Genomic DNA, 17,363 nt, shown 5'->3' with positions numbered 1-17,363 from the left:
GTTAAGCTTAATATTTGATGATGGTCAGGATTAAGTTTGACTTTTTTGGATCAATGTTTGTGTTTGCATGACTCTCAAGACTGTATGCTGATGTGACTTGTGGCCAAAAAATTGGTGTTGAACTTTCATATCGTCATTTATATCGTTACCGCAAAAAATACCATGAAATACTGTGATATAGTTTTAAGTCTATATCACCTGTGCCTACATGAGGGGTCGCACATGCTGTGGTTTTTCATCTAACAACAAACTTAACATTCTTCAAGTAGTCAGGGGCACTTGTTGATCTACAATGATATTGAAGAACTGCTTAATTCAAGGTGCTTTTTCACAAATGCCATGGGCGCTTTTAAAGGTGACATACCATCCTTTGACTTCAGACGCTTTACTAAAACTAGACGGAGGACAGTGTCATCAGGTCCAACTCTGAGACTAATCTTTGCCTCAGATTCAAGATTCCTTTATTGTTACATCCCATTATACAAGTATAAGAGAGTAAAATTGTTTGGTTTCGGTTCCTCGACATTGCAGCGACAATAGTAATAAATAACAATAAGGTAGCAGAAAAAATAGCACTGAAAAGTTCATATAAATAATGTTCAGTGTGTGTAAAGTGCTATATGCATGTAGGCCCTGCCTTAATAACTGTGCATATGTTTATGTCGTAGTTTGCGTGTTTATGTGTGTTTCTCTATGCACGTTTGTGCGTGTGTCACAGTCTGGTTAGTGTCCATTGTTCATAAGTCTGGTGGCCTGGTGGAAAAAATTGTCCCGGAGCCTGCCAGTCCGGGCCTTGAGGCTGCGGTACTGCATGCCAGGCGGCGGCAGCTGAAACAGTCTGTGGTTGGGGTGGCTGGAGTCCTTGATAATCCTATGGGCCTTGTTGATACACCGCCCATTGTATATATCCCGGACAGAGGGAAGCTCACATTCACTGATGTTCTGGAAGCTCACATTCATTGGCCCGCTGCAGTGCATTGCAGTTGAGGGCCATGCAGTTCCCATACCAGGCAGTGATGACTCCAGTATGGATGCTTTCTGTTGTACCTGTGTAGAATGCCTGAAGGATCTTGAGCCCCGAGCCAAACTTCTTCAGACACCTTCAGTGAAAAATGCATTGCAGTGCCTTTTTTGCCACATGGCTGTGTGCACATTCCCAGGCAAGGTCCTTGGTGATGTGAATGCCAAGGAACTTGAAGTTGCCGACTCTCTCCACCGCGGACTCATTGATGGTGATGTCTAGCCTCTCTCCTCTCCTCCTGTAGTCTACGATCAGCGCCTTGGTCTTATCAACATTGAGAGAGAGGTTTTTCTCCTGGCACCACTGTGCCAGGTTGTTGACCTCTCTCCTGTAGGCCATTTGGTCGTTATCAGTAATCAGGCCCATCGCTGTCGTGTCATCGGTGAACTTGATTACCATGTTGGGGCTGTGTGTGGCCACGTAGTCGTGGGTGTGCAGGGAGTAGAGGAGAGGTCTCAGAACGCAGCCTAGGGGGGCAGAGGTGTTGGAGCCCATCTTCACCACCTGACGTCGAGCGGTTGAGTCCTAGTGCCCTGAGCTTGATGGAAAGTCTGGAGGGGACTATGGTGTTGATTGCTGCACTAAAGTCAACGAACAGCATCCTCACATAGGAATTCCTCTTCCCCAGGTGGGTGAGGGCAGTGTGGAGTGTTGTGGTTATGGCGTCGTCTGAGGATTTTTTTTTTGTTGGTAAGCAAATTGGTGAGGGTCCAGGGTGGGCGGTAACATGCTACAGATTAGGTCTTTAACATGCTTCTCAAAGCATTTGCTCACTATGGGAGTAAGGGTGACAGGGCCCCAGTCCTCTAAGCATGTTATCTTGCTTTTTTCGGCATCGGAACTATGGTGGATGACTCGAAACAGAGGGGACCCCACATTTGGAGAAGGAGAGGTTAAATATGTCCATGAACACACCGGCCAGCTGCACCACGCATGCTCTGGTCACCTGACCTGCGATGCCATCTGGTCCAGCCGCTTTGCGGATATTGACGCACTTGTGAATGACTTGTGCACGTTGGCTTCGGGGATGACCAGAGCATTGGTTGTGTCTGTGGTGGTGGGGGCTCACTACGGGAGGTTGGTGTTCATAACCTCAAAACAGCTATTCTGCTTGTCCGGGATGGAGGCATCGACGTTAGCTGCGCAGCTGGATCTCTCTTTAAAGTCCGATGTTGTGTGTACTCCCTGCCATATACTACATGAGTAATTACTACTTAGCTGTGTCTCAATCTTCTCTCTGTATTCCCGTTTGGCTGCCCTGATAGCTCTGCGGAGATCATAACGCGCTTTTTTTTACCTCTGTTTTGTCTCTGGAGGCAAAGGCGGTGTCTCATGTGGTGAGGGCAGCTCGAATGGTGCTGTTGATCCATGGTTTTTGGTTTGGATATATCTGGACTGTTTTCGTGGGGACAGCGTTGTCTATACCCTTCTGGATGAATCCTGTGCCTGTTTTCGTGTACTTGTCAATGTCATGGAACATCTCCCAGTCCACATGATCAGAACAGCCTCGTAATACAGTGTCCGATTGTTCAGACCCGCAGTGGATTGTTCTCGCAGTGGGCACTGCTTGTTTCAGCTTCTGCCTATAGGTGGGCAGGAGCGGGATGGAGTGATCCTATTTGCCAAACGGCATGCGGAGGAGGGGTTTGTAGGCATTGCGGAAGGGAGAGTATCAGTGGTCGAGTAAACTGTCTCCTTGTGTGTTTACATTGTATTTCGGTAAAACTTTCCTCAGAGACGCCTGGTTGAAGTCCCCAACCACGATGAAAGCAGGCTCTGGGTACTAGTTTCCTGAATTACTGATCATGCCATACAGTTCCTCCAGTCCATGTCAGCTTGTGGCGGGATGTACGCAGCTATCACAACAATAGCCTTGAACTCCCGACACAGCCAGAATGGCTGACGCAGGAGTGAGAGGTATTTTACATCCGGGGAGCGGAAAGACCTGAGGGAATGAATGTTCCTAGGATCACGCCAAGCATTGCTGACCATGAAACATACACCCCCTCCCCTCAATTCAGTTCAATTTTATTGTCTTGAGCACAATGTGCAGGCACATATGTAAACATAAAGATGGCTGGGGCTTCACCAGAACACTGCGGGGGGGAGACATAGGGACATACATGGCATAAAATACAGATAAAAACACGAGTATCAACATATGTACAAATTTACATTGAATGAGTTAGTACATATCTGAGGTATTTGTAATAGAGCTGTGCCCATGGCATTGTAAAACTTTTTTTTTCTTTCCCCCAATATGGCAGTAGTGCAAAAAGAAACTCATTAAGGTGCAGAAACAAGCTGTGCTTATGGCACTGTAAATATATGTTAACATTGATATGTTAACATTTCAGCGAATGGTTGATATTTCCATCATTTAAGATTTGTAATGTTTTTATTCCTTCTACTGAAATATAACAGTGTACATACCTTCCTACATTCCTGTGTGTATTTGTGTTTTTTTTTCAATTGTGTGTTTGTGCTTGTCCTTGGACATGTGCGTGTTTAAGTACGCACACAGAGGAAGTGCTCGTGTAATCCATTGTATAAACATTTTCATTACCCCCCCCCCCCCCCCCCCCCCCCCCCCCTCTCTCTCTCTCTCTCTCTCTCTCTCTCTCTCTCTGTGTCTCTATCACAAACTCACAGAGGCATTTTCTCTCCACTTCCATTACAAACCCTCATTACATAAATCAATGTCATTAAAACTCTAATTGGAGGAGTTAGGCCCAAATGCTATCGCAAACAAGACGAGGGAATGGGAAAACTCTGACACTGCTGCAGTTATGCCTGTTCACTTATTTAACTCAAATATTAATCGCTTGTTTCAAATTAACTTCCTAACCCTGGACTCATTGAGTTGGTGGCCTCGTTAAAGTGTTCTAATTGTTGAGAGGGTGTGTGTGTGTGTGTGCATGTGTGTGTGTGTGTGTGCGTGTGTGTGTGTGTGCGTGTGTGCGTGTGCGTGCATGCTGCATGCATGCTGTGTGAATGTTTGTGTCTCAGTTTGCGCCAGGCAGTATTAACCCATTTGCACCCTGGTTTTGATAACTGAATTCACGAAACATAATCATATGAAACTTTGATTAACAGCAGGTGTTTGCAACAGGGACAAAATGCATGACGTGTGCAAAGTACTTTGTTGTGATTATTATGCTTGATATTGCAATGTGATTTGACTTGAGAATTAGGCTAAATCAAATCTGTGGAAACAGATTTCCTTTTGTTGACCATGTTCTGAATAAACATGTAACTCATGTAAACATGGTTTCATTCTGTTTTGAAGTATCTCTCAGTAAGAACTGAAATATGTTACATAGTGCCCTGACATGATCAAACAGATGCATCAACAATACAGAAACTCATAAAATATATAGCATTTTTATGAAGTCAGCACAACACCTAAACAGAATGGGTAAAGTGCCTAAACAAGCATAGAATCAGTCTTAATAAGCTGGATTTTTTCTTCATAAGATAAAATTGCAAGGCATAAAATACTGTTAAAAACAGGCATAAAATACTGTTACAGCCCAAACAAATAACACCACTCCTGAATCATGCAATTATATGTGGAATAGATTTTGCATCGTTAAAACAAGGTTAATGGTGCAGTCAATTCAGACAAAAATTCACATTCTTACATTTGAAAACGAGTTGGGACTGAGTTCCTGCCTCAAGTGGAGGGGTTCAAGTATCTCGGGGTCTTGTTCACGAGTGAGGGTAAAATGGAATGGGAGATCGACAGGCGGATCGGGGCGGCGGCAGCAGTCATGCGGTCGTTGTACCAGATCGTCGTGGTGAAGAGGGAGCTGAGCCAGAAGGCAAGGCTCTCAATTTACCAGTCGATCTTTGTTCCAACCCTCATCTATGGTCACGAGCTCTGGGTAGTGACCGAAAGAATGAGATCACGGATACAAGCGGCGGAAATGAGCTTCCTCCGCAGGGTGGCTGGGCGTACCCTTAGGGATAGGGTGAGGAGCTGGGACACCCGGGAGGAGCTTGGAGTAGAGCCACTGCTCCTCTGCATTGAAAGGAGCCAGTTGAGGTGGTTCGGGCACCTAGTCAGGATGCCTCCTGGGCACCTCCCTATGGAGGTGTTCTGGGCACGACCAACTGGGAGGAGACCCCGGGGAAGACCCAGGACACGTTGGGAGAAATATATATCTCGGCTGGCCTGGGAACGCCTTGGGATCCCCCAGGAAGAGTTGGTGGATGTAGCCAGGGAAAGGGATGTCTGGGCTACCCTCCTCAGCCTGCTGCCACCGCGACCCGGTCCCGGATAAGCGGGAGAAAATGATGATGATGATGACATTTGAAAACGTATTCCTCAGAGAATGAAATGGCCCAATTGCTGGCCCTGCAGTTCTCACTTCTTTATTGACTGTCTGTTTACAAGGACAGTAGCTCTGAGTCCTTCTCCATAATGCTTAGTGAGACTGAAGAACCCATCGTGAAGGATCTTAGCCCAGTCCTTATTGTAGAATCTTTTTCTCATCTTCTACCTTTATGAGTTACCCACTTTAGTTACCTCCACATGTGTGCAAAAGGGATAAACTACACAGTATGGAGTAAATACTTCATATTTCAAGTGTGATTTGACTGGAGAATGAAAGCAAATTTGCAGTGAAGAGATTCCTTTTTGTTTAAGGAACATTCTGGGTAGGAAGTGTCCAAGGTTGATCGCAGGAATGAATATACCTTTAAAGATGATGTGAAATAAACGATCTGGAAGAGCAGTAAAACTCAACAGTTTCTCTGTCACAAAGACTGCCATCATATGGAAGGGACAGAGTGCAAAATAAACCACGTTTTTAATAACTTAAGCCTTCTCTACTGCAAGATTACCCAGAAGGAGCCTAGTGTGAAATCAATGAAGTCTTGATCATGTGATGCAGACTGTAAAAAGACCTCATGATGGTGTGTGGTGACCTTGACTCTTTCTCTGTGTCTCTCCTCATCAGTGGTTAGACTAGCAACTACATGTGTGTTAGATGTCCGTTTACTTGCTGATTGCAAAACTTTGATATATCACTGTTCCATATGTTTTTTGAGATGTTTTGTGACAGATCTGCATGTCAAAGGACAAAAGAGTCCTGTAGTGCTGATGTAGTTCTGTTGGGCTTTGATATCACTCCTCACCTTCTGAGAATGCTGGTCTTCTCAGTACCACTCATGTTCTGCACTGAACAGTCTCCTCCTTGACTCTGTGTATAACTGCTTAGGCTGTGTGGGCTAAAATGTGCAGTGAAGGAGCAGAGGTGACTTATCATTGGTCAGCCTGTGCTATGCATGTAAAGTGTGCAGAGCATGTCTGACCCATGTGTTTCTCTTATAGCACTCACCTTTGGCATGAATTGAGAGGATGCAAAATAAATCCATTTAATTGCCAAATTAGTGCCTCTGCAAATTTTAAATTGCTGAAGTTGGTTATTAGTTACCCTCACATTAAAAAGCTGTGTTTGTACTTGGAAGCTTTGATTGAACCGTATTTCTAGAAAGAAGTGTGGGGAGGTACACATTATCATAAGACAGGAAATGGTACTTCCCTGTTTCCCTATTAAAAAAAAATTGCAAGTTATTGTCAAAGTATGGATAATGTGTTAGTAAATATATGCTTGAGAAAAAAAGAATCAGAGACCCTCAGTTGTCTGTGGGTTTAAATGGTTTAAAAAGCAGTCACAGGTTTCCTTAACACATTTTCTTCTTAAGACATGGATTAAAGTTTACTCACAGGAAGCATGTCTATGTGTTGGTGAGAAGGGGGTTGGGTGGGGGGCGGTGTGCCTTCTCATGCTATGACAAGACAAACTTTGACCTTTTTGGACGTGAAACATTGCAGTCAATGTAAGACAGAGCCAGCTGTACCTGTTCCAATGCTAGAGAGAGTGTGTGAGTATCTCCTTTCTGGCACTTTGTGTTCTCGAGGATCTGGTTTCCTGGAAGATCGTGGCAACATACGAGAGAGAGAGAGAGGCACTTGGGGGGGGGTTATGTCGAATTGTAATGTCAGCGTGTTAATGTCACATCTTGAGTCAATCAAAATAGCAAAACCTCTTTGTCAGCCATGTGTATCTCTATTGGTTTTTCTGTTCAGCTCTGACACCAGTACCATCCTGGTCTTCTCCTCCCGCCTCTCTGTACTAGAAGCTGCATTTGGATGTGTGTCTACTTCCTTAGATATTCTTTACTTGTATGTGAGGAAATATCTCACTCCTACTCAAGAAGTGCACATGCACGAACACACGCACACACACACACACACACACACACACACACACACACACATATACACTCACCTACATGCACTGAAAGAAAAGCATCACTCCTATATTCTCACCCACACCCCCTCCCTCCGTGCTTTTGATCAGCTGTTTGATTGGTTCAGCTGATGGCATTTGAAGAATGAGTCTTGTTTGTTTGAGGATCACTGAATTGATTTTTGGGCCTATCTCACAGGCAGAGATGATCAAAAACTCAGACAAAGAAATGAATCATCCTGACGGCAATCTTGCTAAACTCTCTGCTCACCAACTCATTAAGCAGCAGTGTACACATCTGGTGACACGTTAGACTGACACAGTGCTGCAGAGGAGAGACGGAAAGAAGAGATAAGAAGGGGTTTTTGTGTGTGTGTGTGTGTGTGTGTGTGTGTGTGTGATGTATGCAGTGGCTGGAAGGTTTCTCACTTCTTGATCAGTGGAAAGTTTGGGGTTCAGAATAAATCAAAGGCTAAAGTTGTACATGGGTCCAGAAAAGCAGCAGTAGCAGGAACAGCCATGCCTCAGTGTGTGTATGTGTGTATGTATGTATGTGTGTGTGTGTGTGTGCATGTATGACACACAGGTAGAGTGTGTAAAGGGAAGAGGTCAGACGCGAAGAGAAAAAATAGATAGCCCGAATGTCTTGTGGTTATTTTTTCTGCCTGAAGAACCTGATCCAGCCCAGGACTTTTGAGTCTGTCATAGTGTCAGACTCCATGACTGTGTGTGTGAGTGTGTGTGTGTGTTTGAGGGAGAGAGAGAGACAGACAGAGACACACTGAGGTGCTCTGCTACATGTATTTTTCATGAAGTCTTGCGGGGGGTGGAGAGCGTGATCTTTATAATTAGTGGCAGGGCTTTATCAGTCGGAGGGAGGGAAAGTGTGTGAGTAGGCTATCAATCTGAAGCACCTCACACACACACACACTTATATACGCACACACGTTGAAACACACACTCTGACTGCCACCATCTGGGCATGTTTAGAAAGGCTGAATGGGTGGAAGCGCAGAGTGTAACTGATGCAGTGGTTGTTACTGCTGATCAATGTAAGGATGAACAGACAGCTGATGTATTGACAAAGGTAATGAGAGAGAGAGAGGCTGTTGCTCAAAAACATTTTGGTTTGTATGGGCTATATTTCTTACTCTTCATGTCAAGTCTAGAGGCAGATCAAAGAAACGCAATGACTTAAAGGCCAAACACACACACACACATACACACATGCACACACAAGCTAGAGTGTTCTATAAAGAGCTGAAGCACTCTGATGGAAATGAAAAAAAGAGACAGTGAGAGAGAGAGAGAGAGAGAGAGAGATAGAGAGACAGGTTTTGCTGGTGGGTGACTGATTTGGAGTCATTCACTCTGTGTTAGTGGATCAAACAAAAGCCAAGCATAATCTCAGAAAAGGGGAGAGAGCAAAGGAATAAATCAGAAAAAAGGGAGAAGGAGACAGGGTGGAGAGAAAAAAAACAGGAAAATAGAAACAATGGTGTCTGATCTTTGATGTGCTGTAACCCAGTCAGTCAGCTTCATCAAATCTGTGTGTGTGTGGTGTGTAGTGTGCATAGTAGTATATATGTGTGTGTGTGTGTGTGTGTGTGTGTGTGTTAGTTTGTGTTCTTTTACTGACTGTGCTTGTCTTGTAAAGTTTGTCTAACTGTAACCTGCGTGTGTGTCCTGTATTACAGATGCACCATCCTATTCAGATGAAGCCTGCAGACAGTGAGAAATCTAATGGTGAGTGTCTGTGCGTCTTTGTGGATGTATGCGCGTACGCATGTGTGCATGTGCATGAAAGTCTCTGTTTATTTGTCTAAACTTTGCGTTTTTACAAGTGCGTATACTTGTTTGCGTCTCTGTATGTGTTTGCCCATGTGCGTGTCTGTGTGAGAGAGAAAAAGAGAAAAAGAAAATGAGATGTGGGAGCTTGTTTTCAATTGTTAAGGTGCGCAAGGGTCAGTCCAAGTTTAAGTGTTTGCCCTAACAGTGAACTTCACGCTCTCTCCTGAAGCACAGTCACACACACACACACACACTCACACAGGGTCAGTGCCATTAAAAGAATAGTGTAGATGTAGTGAGAGAGGCACTGTGCTGAGGGATTGTGACAGAGTGACTGGTCTGGGCTGTTAGCCTGTCTCTGACTGAACTGCTTTAACATCAGTCCTCAACCACAATCATCTACTATCAACTCCCAGCACATAAACAAAGCTAATACTGCACTCATACTAGCCAAGAGCATACACACACACACACACACACTCTTCTCAAAACAGTACCCATATCCAGTCGTCAGAGGTTGCTATTCTTTATTTTGTTTGTTTAGAAGTAAATTAATTGTGCTTTTGAGGGTAGCTAATCTTCCCCAGGAGTGTCACTGTGTGTGTGAGTGTGCGTGAGAAAGAGAGAGAGAAAGAAAGAAAGAAAGGAAGAAAGGGAGTGTGTGAGGGAAGCCCTTGAAACAGCACTTATCAGTCGCTCATCCTGATTCCTTTAAATGTACAAATAATTCAAGCAGCAAAATAAACAAGTAAGCTATTGATTTCCCAGAGTGCAAAAGCTCACTTATCGTGCGCGCCTCGCGGTAAGAGCTGACAGTTTCCTCATTAAAAATGAATGGGATTAGAGTTACCTCTAATGTGTTGAGTGAACAAACACACACACACACACACTGACACACACACGCACAAAGGTGCATTTTCACCCTCTCTTGATATGTCTGTATACAGAAGTCTGTATTTATGCTATTTAATCTCTCTCCCTTGTGAGAGTATGCATAAGAAGAAGGAGAGAAAGAATAGTACCTCTTTTTATACCAGAGACAGATTTCTGCTTTTTCCCCCCCTCGTTGATGACATCTCTCTCTTTTGGTCCTCTCTCTCTGTCTCTGTGGGCTGCAGCGGTGGAGGACAGAAAACTCTTCATCGGCATGGTGTCTAAGAAGTGCAATGAGAATGACATCAGGGTGATGTTTTCCACTTTCGGTCAGATCGAGGAATGCCGTATCCTCCGTGGACCTGATGGCCTCAGTCGAGGTGAGACACATGTACACACACCATCCACCACGCATACACTCTTAGTCCATGAGACAGCCTGTCCATTCTCTCACAGGCGCCTGTCTGCCCCCACAAACTGACATACATTTACACTTATATATTTATATTGTAACCTAAATAGCCACTTACATAGATAGTATATGCACACAAAAACACTTCTAAAGGCCCAGTTTCCACAGAAGAATTACTGTTTCTCTCTCTCTCTCTCTCCTTCTCTCTCTGTCTCTGTCTGACTGACTGAACCTGGCCTGACAGAAAGCTTTGAGAAGTGCTCATGTGACCTGCATTGGTTCAGACACTCCTACGGCCATCTAACCATTCTCTGCTCTCTCTCTCCATCCTACTCCATCCTGTCAGTCCGTACTGTTTCATTCCTTTCATCTCTCCAGCCATCTATCTCCCAGATTTTCTCAAAAATCTATCAGTAACACATCTGCTTAACCACACCTGTACAAAATAAACACACATGTATCTACAACCAAGAAGGTTTTACTGAGGATGTCTTAAAGTATTCTAAGCATAATAATCAGCTACAATTAAATTATTATTAATGACACCTAATAGCAGAAACAAACTGTATTTAAGCAGCCAGAACCCTGGGCTATCATGTGCTAGGTGTCCTTTAACAGTAGGGTCAGATGCACACACCGGGATGGAAGACAGCTAGGTGGTGCTTTGATTCTGAGATTAACTGGTTTTGGACCAGTCGTCATGACAACAACAGCCCAAAGAGCCATTTTTTATCATTAGATAAAGGACAGTGATGAAACTCGTTCTTGTGTGTGTGTGTGTGTGTGTGTGTGTGTGTGTGTGTGTGTGTGTGTGTGTGTGTGTGGGTCAGGCAAGTTTCACAGTGTAAACCTCACAGTATAAACATTCACTTTGGATTGTTTTTGAGGTTTTTCAGTAATGATTGCAGTAATATCCAGTTTTTTTTTTTTTTAAGTTCTTTTCTCCAGTGTTCTCTCAGTCTTTCCTGTGACTGTGTGCTTCAAAACCATCCCACAGTCCTCTCTCACGCTCAGGCCTTCAGCTGCCTGCACAATTCATAGTTACTCTCTCTCTCTCCCTGACACTCAGTCCTCCAGTTTCCCACAATGCTCTCTCACAGCACTCTCTTTTCCCTCTGCTTCTCTCCATTTCATTTTCATGAATATTTTAATTCCATGCGAGATTAGCGTCACGCTGAGATATCTATTTGAAATTGTTCAGACAGTGTGGATATGGGCTTGTCAAAAATCCATCTCCCAATAATTTAAAAAAAGATGGATCAGGAGAATAAAGAGATGAATAAACAGGTATGTAAACGAGTGCCGCAGTGGCAGGTTTGTGTTCAGAGTGGCCTCTCTCTCTCTCCTCTGTCCCACTATTAAAGAGAAAAAAAGCCCATCAATCACTAGCTAAGCTCCACTATTAATAAAATATAGATCACGCCACATGTGAATGCAGCACCAGGGGAACTACCCTACTTTCTTTAAAAGACTCTCTCCTCTCCTCTCCTGTCTTCTCCTCTCTCCTCTCCTCTCCTCTCCTCTCCTCTGATGAAATGATGCAGTTCACCAGGTATTAATAGCCCCTATGTGACTCGTTCAGTCAGAAAAGAGAGGCCTAGTTCTACAAGGCTTTTTATTTTAATTTATTTTTATTATTTTTTTTTACATTTTCTGCTTAGTTTCTTAGTAAAGGCAGCAGGGGCATCATGTTCTCAGTCATTATTTGGGCCCTTTCAAGAAGACATTTGGTACAGCTCAGTTCAGTTGCATGGTATGATCTTGGATGGGATTGTTATAGATTAGATTATCTTGTATCAGATAATCTTAAATTAGTTAATCTTGAGAGCTGTATTCTTCATCTGAATACTGGGTCAGAGTCATTAGAGATACGGTTGTTATGAAGTGAAAATGAATGGAAAGAGGTGGCCGTGGTTTCCTGCAAAGACACACTGGAGTTTAAGGTCTGCTTTAAAAAGTCTGCTTAATTAGATGGTTAATGAAAAAAACCCACTCTCATGTTCCCATCTCACTACATCTTACAGTCTGTTCCATTAGGCCAGTTTTTCACTCTGAAAATGGTTCAGAAATGGGTCGTTTGAAAGTCAAACGGAGTAAAGCTAATGGAATCTCAGTCTGATGGACAGATTGCTGTGTCCCTGTGTGGTTGTGCTTTAGATAATGCTCGGCAGGCAGGACTGGAGCGCCCTCCTGTGGCTAATGTTTCTTGCACACAAGACAGAACTGAGTTGGGCCAGAGGCTTCAAACTGCTTCTAGCATTCTGCAGTGACAGATCAGGGAACTCTCTCTCTCTCTCTCTCTCTCTTCCTGTTCATGCTCTGTCTTAATCTCCTGCTCCCTCATTAGAGTTGGGCCATGGCTGATTTACCAGTGTGAATTTTGTTGGTTTGTTTGTGTGCATGGAGAAAAGTTCTGGATCGTATGTAAAGTTTAACCAGAGTATAGTCTAAGGCACAACACACGTGTGTGTATGTGTGTGTGTGCGTGTGGAGTTCTCTCTCCCCCTCTGGAGAAAAGAGCTCTGTAGATAGTGGTATATTTCTGTCTTAGACTCTTTGTCATTTGCCCACATTTCCCTCTCAGTATTACAGCTTCATTTCCCTGCTGCCAGTCCAGGCTCATCTTCAATGCTCCACACCCCTCACATCATTTGTCTCAATTAACCTGGGCTGGTTTGGGCCAGGATTTGGCTTCATGTTCCTCTCCAACAGGCAGAGATAGATAGAATACTGCATCATTCCGTCCATACCTTGCCAGATTCTGGAGAGATTTTGGGAGATGTAGGTGGAGGGATTTTTTTTCCCTCTTGTGTATGTGTTTATGTGTGTATGGGTTTGCAGATTTGTGTGTATGTGTATGTGTATGTGTATGTGTATATGTATGTGCAGGTGTGGCCCAGAGAGAGACACAGACAGACAGACAGACAGAGAGAAAAAGAGATTTCACCATGTTGCACACCTTCAGTTTGCAGTCCTTCACCTACAGAAATTATTCCAAAAATTAGCAAATTACTGGATGTTAACTGAATGTTTAATGTGGAACTTAGGTTGTTGAGTGTTTAATGTTGAACAAATGCTAAGTGTTGACTGTTAGATGTTTAATGTTGAATGTTCAATGGTAGATTTTAGACCACTGTTGTCTGCCTTGTTTTAGCCTGTTCTCTGTTACAATCTCTGTTTGGGGTTCTATAACAACTTGTCAAACCCTTTTGTCTTGTTTTGTTTTTCTCTTGTCTCTCCTCCTCTTCCTCCTCCCACTCCTCCTCTCCCTCCCTCACTCCCAACCTCCCTCCTGCAGGATGTGCGTTTGTCACGTTTTCTACCAGAGCTATGGCACAGAATGCAATCAAAACCATGCATCAGTCTCAGACCATGGAGGTACTGTACTCTCGTCCTCTCTCTCTCTCTCTCTCTCTCTCTCTCTCGCACTCTCTCTCTCTCTCGCTCTTCTCTTTCTTGACGTCCTTCTTCTCTTCCTTGTCTGCTTCTCTCTGTTTCTCTCACCTTCTGTCTCTCTCTCCCTCTTTCAAGTCTGCTCTCTACTTTGTTGTTACACCTTTTTGTTTTTGGATGATATTACAGCCACATTTTAAGGCAAAATGCATCTGCTCAATGTCGGACCAATGAGTACGACACAAGTTTCAAAACTCATCTAGTGATCGCTCATTCTTCCAGAGATGACAGAAAGCTTTATAACTTTGACACATTAAGCACCCCCCTCCCTTTTCAGACTCTTACTGTTATTGTCAAATCAGGCCATCATGGCAACCCTGAACATCAGGTCCCATCAACTAGGACCCCAGTGTCCAGTTTCCAGTCATGCTGCCATTAGCAGTGCTTGGCAGCAATGACGTTGTAATAACAGACTGTAGCTGGATTGCAGGCTGTGGATCCACATGTTGCCACAGAAATGGCCTGTGGAGTTGTGTTTCTGGGCTCTTAGTGTTCAGCTGTCTGTTGCCACATCTGTCAGACTGTCTCAATACTAACATACCAAATCAGGAGGTCCTGACAGGAGGTTAATACATGGCTAATGCTGTACGCTTTTTCTTTGTGTGTGTGCGTGTGTGTGTCTGCTCTTTCCAGTGGTGTTGTTAACCCTTTAAAAAAACAAACAAACAGATAAGGCCTACCCCTTAAATACCCCAAATTATCGTCATCAGTTAGTGACAAGAAAATGAGTTTAGTAGTGTGTGTGACGGAAAGAGGAGAAAAGAGAGGATGCTCAATTAAAGCCTTTAGTGGTGGTCTTTGATTATTTCCCAGATTAATTCAAATTCAGTGTGGACTGACGAGTGAGCAGAGAAAATGTGAGTGCTAGTCAGTGCTTTAGTGAACGACAAACCAACCTGCAAAGAGCTGCACAAAGTGGAAGGTGGCACATTTAATTTACCCTCACCCTGAGAAACTCAAAAAAGCACACCAGGGCTTTTTTTGACTTTGATGTAACCATTTCAGCCTTTTGGTTGAAAAGAGAAACATGTGGCCTTTTTTGAATGTCAAGATGTAATGAAGAAGGATATGACAAGGACAGATGTGCCTGCGTGCATCTAACACACACACGCACACACACACACACACACACACACACACTCTCATATACTCATGGTTGGTTAGTCTGCCCTGTCTCTAGTTTCCCCTAGGCTTGCCATCATGTTGTATGTGTAAGCATCATTTCCCTCCTTTTCTCCTATTTTCTGTGTTTCACTGGATTCATGTGTGTATGTACATGCCTCCCTGGGCATCCCTAATTGAGTCCTTACAGAATCTTTATCATCCACTCACTGGACACAAACACAACTGTCTCACATATTGGCTCAAAGAATGGGCTGTGGCTTGGTGTGTGTGCGTGTGTGTGTGTGTGTGTGTGTGTTTGTGTGTTCGTGTGTGTATGCACTTGTGCGTGCGGGACCTTTCAGAGCATCCATAAACCCTGAAATTCACATGCAAATTGTGTGTTCATTAAAGAAGCATAATTTGATGTGGAAAATGTGTTTAGACAAAAGAGCATTTTGGACAGTTTTTACAGAGAGCTTTACAACAAAACCATGGGCAGCATGGGTATCTTTGATTGAAAAGAAAACCACTTCAAAACCAAAGTCCTAAAATGACTGAGCTTCAATACAGGCTTATTAAACGGAAAAACAATTAACCAATACAATTTTGCCACCAAAGGTAGTAATGCCGCCCCCCCCAACTGTTTTCATGTTTCAGTTTTACTTCACATTTGAGAGTATGTTAGCCTAGTACAGTATTGGTATGATAATGAATATGTTTGCCAGGCCAGTTTTATGAAGGCATAAAATAACTGTGTGTGTATGCTCATGTTGTGACTTTTTTTTTTCTCTCAAGTCTCCTGTGGTATAGGCTCAAATATGTACCACCCCATACGGACACTTCCAAACAAATCTCTCTCTCTCTTTTTTTTTCCTTTGGGGGGGAAATAGGGCCCTGCGTGTGGCAGGTGGCTCTGTTGACACTTTTCACTCCTGACAAACTCTTAAAATGGCCACACAGTCACATGGTCTGGATAGGAGCTATCAATTCTCCATCAGTCTATGGTTTGCGGGTTAAGTTTAGAGTAGGGTGAGTGTTGAGATTGGATACTTGTCTCCTACGCCGAGAGAAAAGGGGCACTACAGTGCAACGAGAGAAGCACTAAAATAATCATCTGGAGCAAAATTTCTTACACTACTCTTCTTGAATGTCTCCACATGGCTGCTTGCTGTGTGCTGCTTTCGTCTGTAGTGGAGCCTTGATATGTATATATAGCTTTTGTCACTCTTTTTCACTTAAGTGATTTTACTATGCCCAGTTCTTGTGTGTGTGAGAGACAGAGAAAAGGGGGAAAGAGATCTGTATTTTAGGGAGATAGAGAATGAGAGTATACACATACACACACACACACACACATCTATGATTGGCCATTCTATCCAATCATGACCATCTTCTCTTTTTTCTGAGATTTGATGGCTGCAATATTCAGTCTTGAATTCACAGCTGCGGCTGCAGACTGGGCATTTAAAGAGTTGATTAGAAACAGCAGAGGATGCACTGCGAGCATGCCTTTTTTCATGCTTAGACTGTTTCTTTTGTCTACAATGTTCCTCAGCTTGGTCTTTCAAATCCTTGTGGTGCAATAACAGCCAGAGTGCAGCACATACTCACACGCATTTCTTTCAGTGCGTGTGTGTGTGTGTGTGTGTGTGTGTGTGTCTGCTGTGCTTGTGCAGTTGGTCCACAGCGTGTCATGTGTGTTGTGGTCTGGGAGCCCTTGATCCCTTTGTCTCACTCACTTGACATGATGAAATTGTTTTATATATCTAGATATCACTTCCCAGGGAAATAAAAAATGCTGGCTCAACCCAAAATCCCATACCCCTCTCTCATCTTGCAAGCAATCCCCTTTCTCTCAAACGTATTTGTTTGTCTGTGTCTATTTAATGGCCTCTAGCATATTTCATACATGTGTATATGACTTTATTACCAGTTCCTACTTTAGTGTCAGTTTCACTGTACATTTGCTCTCCTTCCTTTTCCCTTGGTCCCTCTTTTCATCCTGCATCTTCTCCTCACCCCTCCTCTGCAGGGTTGCTCCTCTCCCATGGTGGTGAAGTTTGCTGACACGCAGAAGGACAAGGAGCAGCGGCGGCTGCAGCAGCAGCTGGCACAGCAGATGCAGCAGCTGAACAGCGCCTCTGCCTGGGGCAGTCTGACGGGCCTGACCGGTCTCACCCCGCAGTATCTGGCAGTAAGAGGACACACCCACGCAGCCACGCCCACCAGCAGCGCAGCCAACGCAGCCGCCGCAGTCAGTCACCGCCCCTCTGTCTCTGCCCACCCCTCCTCCTTTCCTCAGATCAGGCCCTCCCCCTCCGCACACTTTCACTCACCAAGAAAAAAAAATCTTCCCTGTGCTCTTTTTTTTCCTTGTCTCTTTCTTAAACCCACTCCCAATACTCACTAACATTTCCATTCTGATATAACCAATTAAGACAAAGGGTTG

General features: G+C 43.9%; 1 protein-coding gene across 7 annotated transcripts in view; it reads left to right on the top strand.

Moving 5' to 3' along the window:
- The window catches only part of celf2 (cugbp, Elav-like family member 2), a 62,125-nt gene that overhangs the window by 33,082 nt on the left and 11,680 nt on the right, over positions 1–17,363 (top strand). For all 7 annotated transcript variants that reach the window (XM_030790794.1, XM_030790778.1, XM_030790786.1 and 4 more), the window contains 4 exons: positions 8,979–9,027; positions 10,191–10,325; positions 13,656–13,735; positions 16,947–17,108. In XM_030790794.1, the coding sequence (XP_030646654.1) occupies positions 8,979–9,027; positions 10,191–10,325; positions 13,656–13,735; positions 16,947–17,108 (426 nt within the window). The remainder of the gene's footprint in view (positions 1–8,978; positions 9,028–10,190; positions 10,326–13,655; positions 13,736–16,946; positions 17,109–17,363) is intronic.

The sequence above is a fragment of the Chanos chanos genome, chromosome 1 (assembly GCF_902362185.1).
Source record: "Chanos chanos chromosome 1, fChaCha1.1, whole genome shotgun sequence".
NCBI classification, from domain to species: domain Eukaryota; kingdom Metazoa; phylum Chordata; class Actinopteri; order Gonorynchiformes; family Chanidae; genus Chanos; species Chanos chanos.
The sequence above is the reverse complement of the archived record's forward strand: the minus strand, read 5'-3'. Positions and strand labels throughout refer to the sequence as shown.